The sequence below is a fragment of the Rhagoletis pomonella genome, unplaced genomic scaffold, assembly GCF_013731165.1.
Source record: "Rhagoletis pomonella isolate Grant_MI unplaced genomic scaffold, Rhpom_1.0 Rhpom_scaffold_10344, whole genome shotgun sequence".
Classification (NCBI taxonomy): Eukaryota; Metazoa; Arthropoda; class Insecta; order Diptera; family Tephritidae; genus Rhagoletis; species Rhagoletis pomonella.
The window spans coordinates 2,480-5,298 of record NW_023468872.1 but is presented as its reverse complement, the minus strand read 5'-3'; the positions used below and the strand labels follow the sequence as shown (position 1 = coordinate 5,298).

Genomic DNA, 2,819 nt, shown 5'->3' with positions numbered 1-2,819 from the left:
ATGGAAAAGAAACAATTAACAACAACAACAACAAAAACAGCAACAACAACATCAAAAACAATGTTTAAAGGGACCGGCCCCCTTAAAGCGTCGGAAGGGTCTCGGCCAAGGAGCTCAAGCGATGCAGAGTACCTCCACCAGCCGTAGTGCGGTGACAAATAGCGGGAAACCAAGGCCAATGGTGAAACCGGGCCAAGCTCTCGCAAAAACGATGGAAAGTGGCGGTGGGGCTGCTCAAAGGAGTCCACCCCGGGAAACTCCTGGCACCAGTGGACGCCAACCTGGCATGCAGATTGCAGCCGGGGATAAGGCTGAATCTGGGGCGCAGGCCCCGGGCGGTCCTCCCGCGACACCCACGGCCTTCACGAGGCCTGACCAGAGGCCAGAACCAGCTGCAGCGGGCTATCGGCAGAGGAAGCTAGCTGCTCGAATCCTGCAAAGGTTCACCGCAACGCCTGACCTGTGTAGCAAGGCGAAAGAAGAGCATGTGAAGGAGATCCTCACAGAAATCGACTGGGCAAAGGCAGTCCTGCCCGACTACCGCAAGCCGGAGGAGAAGCAGCCGCAGGCGCCCTCCAGTAAGCGCAATAGATCGGGGGAAAATACGCCCAACCAATACGCAAAGAGGGTCAGAACGCAGGGGCCTTCTTTTGCTGAAGTAGCCAAGGAGCAGATCCTGCTCGGCGTCATCGATGAGAGCAATGAAGACAGCCTCACCCTGAGGCAGCAATGGAAGTGGGTTAAGGCCGCGATGGCCGACATTGCTATCAACATTATGTTGGAGAATCCGGGACCTCCGCCAACCTGCAAGGGAGCGGGGTGGTTCCAAAATAACATCCGCGTTATAGCATGCGAGGATGCCAGATCAGCGGAGATCTACAAGAAAACAGTTGCAGGTATTGGAGAAGTCTACCCTGGTGCGAAGCTCAGGGCGGTCGACTTCAAGGACCTACCGGTGCGACCGAGAGCGAGAGCATGGTTGCCTTGCAAGCCAGCGGAGCCAGAAAGGATTCTCCAAACCATAAGGCTCTATAATCCGGAGCTACCTACCGATAGTTGGAAGGTGGTCAAAATCAACGAAAGCGGTAAAGCGACGATGCAGGTTGTCCTGCTTCTAAATAAGGACTCCATAGAGTTGTTGGAGCAAAAGAGCGGGGTCATACGTTACGGCTGTGACATGGCCAAAATTAAGGTCTACAGCAACGACGTAAACGCAGCGAGGAACCTGATCGCGGAGGTAGAGCCGGAAGAGGCCAACAGCGACGTGGAGATGGAGGAAGAATCCGAGCAGGTTGATCCGATGGACGACCTGACCGGGGGTTATGCCTCATCGACGTCTTCGCTGGGGGTCGGACGCATGCTTCGGCTTTATACGGAGGAGGAGTTGATCGAGATGTCGGAAGACGCGGTCAACTCCACCCTAATAGGCGACGTGGGCGATAACGGCCAAGATGGTGAAGGTACTGCAGATTAACCTTCACCACTGTAAAGCAGCTTCAGCTGCACTGCTGCTCCGTCTAACAGCTAAAGGGGCAGCCGACATCGTCCTAATCCAAGAACCTTGGGTGGTGGGACAAAACATTTGTGGGCTGAAAGCGCCGGGCTACAGACTGGTAAGTGGAGCCTCAACGGGGAAACCAAGGACGTGCATATTGATAAGTATCACACTAAAGTGTCTCTTTCTTCCACAATTTAGCGACGAGGACACAACAGCGGTCAGTCTAAGTGCAAACGGCCGACCAATTAGGATGGCATCCATGTACCTAGCGCATGACAAGGAGGTGCCAACTACCTGCATTAAAGACCTAGTGGCCAGCACGAGAGAGGCGCTAATTTTGGGAGGTGACGCGAATGCCCACCATCACACCTGGGGCAGCTCCGATGATAACGAACGGGGTGAGTCACTTTTTGATTTCATACTTAGTTCTAAGCTTGTTATTGCGAATAGGGGGAATGATCCCACTTTTATTACAAAATCCCGAAGGGAAGTTCTGGACGTTACCCTTATCTCTGCGAATGCGGAATGTCTGGTCGGGAAGTGGAAGGTGCTTGAGGAGCACTCCTTTTCCGACCACCGATATATCCAATTCGAGGTATTAGGGGAAACGCCCAAGGCTCCTCTAACTAGAAACTTGCGAAATGCCAACTGGCATAGGTATCGGAAAGAGCTGGATAGGCTTTTGCCACAAGATAGAGAGCCGGCTACTCCAGCAAACCTAGAGGAGCTGGAATATCTTGTCGACCATTTTACGGGGGCCTGCAGAAAGGCAATAGACATTGCATGCCCCAAAAAGCAGCACCGGGGTAGGAAAAAGCCACCCTGGTGGAATGAAGAAATCAGGATTTCACGCAAGAACTGCAGGAAAACCTTCAATCAGGCTACTGCGTCTGGTAGTGAGGGACATTGGGAGACCTACAAGACAGCGTTACGGGAGTACAAGAAGCTCCTAAGAAGGTCGAAAAGAACCTCATGGAAAGACTTCTGCAATGGGGTGGAGTGTATCTCAGAGGCAGGCAGGCTCAGAAAGATACTCTCAGGTACTGCCCAGAAAGCCCCAGGATGCTTGCAAAGACCTGACGGCTCCTGGACAGAGACCGAGGAGGAATCACTGGATCTGCTTCTTTGCACACACTCCCCGGGTGCCACGGATAGCATGCCGGTACAGCCACATCTAACTGGAGATCTTTCGGTCACTGGAGATTTCCTCACTAGGGAAAAGGTCATCTGGTCTATTGGGACATTTAAGCCCTATAAATCAGCAGGTCCGGATGGCATTGCCCCCATACAGCTGCAGCAAACACTTCAGCTAAGCTCAGCG

At 53.1% G+C, this 2,819-nt stretch overlaps 1 protein-coding gene across 1 annotated transcript; it reads left to right on the top strand.

Annotated features, from left to right (window-relative positions):
- The first annotated feature begins 1,029 nt into the window (after positions 1 to 1,029).
- On the top strand, positions 1,030 to 1,733 carry LOC118756450. Its single transcript, XM_036491212.1, has 2 exons — positions 1,030 to 1,613; positions 1,697 to 1,733. The coding sequence occupies exon 1, from the start codon at positions 1,097 to 1,099 to the stop codon at positions 1,472 to 1,474; it is 378 nt and encodes a 125-aa protein (XP_036347105.1). The 5' UTR covers positions 1,030 to 1,096; the 3' UTR covers positions 1,475 to 1,613; positions 1,697 to 1,733.
- The last annotated feature ends 1,086 nt before the right edge of the window (positions 1,734 to 2,819 follow it).

Bases quoted from the DNA above. Each gene is read 5' to 3' on its own strand.
- LOC118756450 (XM_036491212.1), top strand. From the start codon at position 1,097: ATGCAGGTTGTCCTGCTTCTAAATAAGGACTCCATAGAGTTGTTGGAG.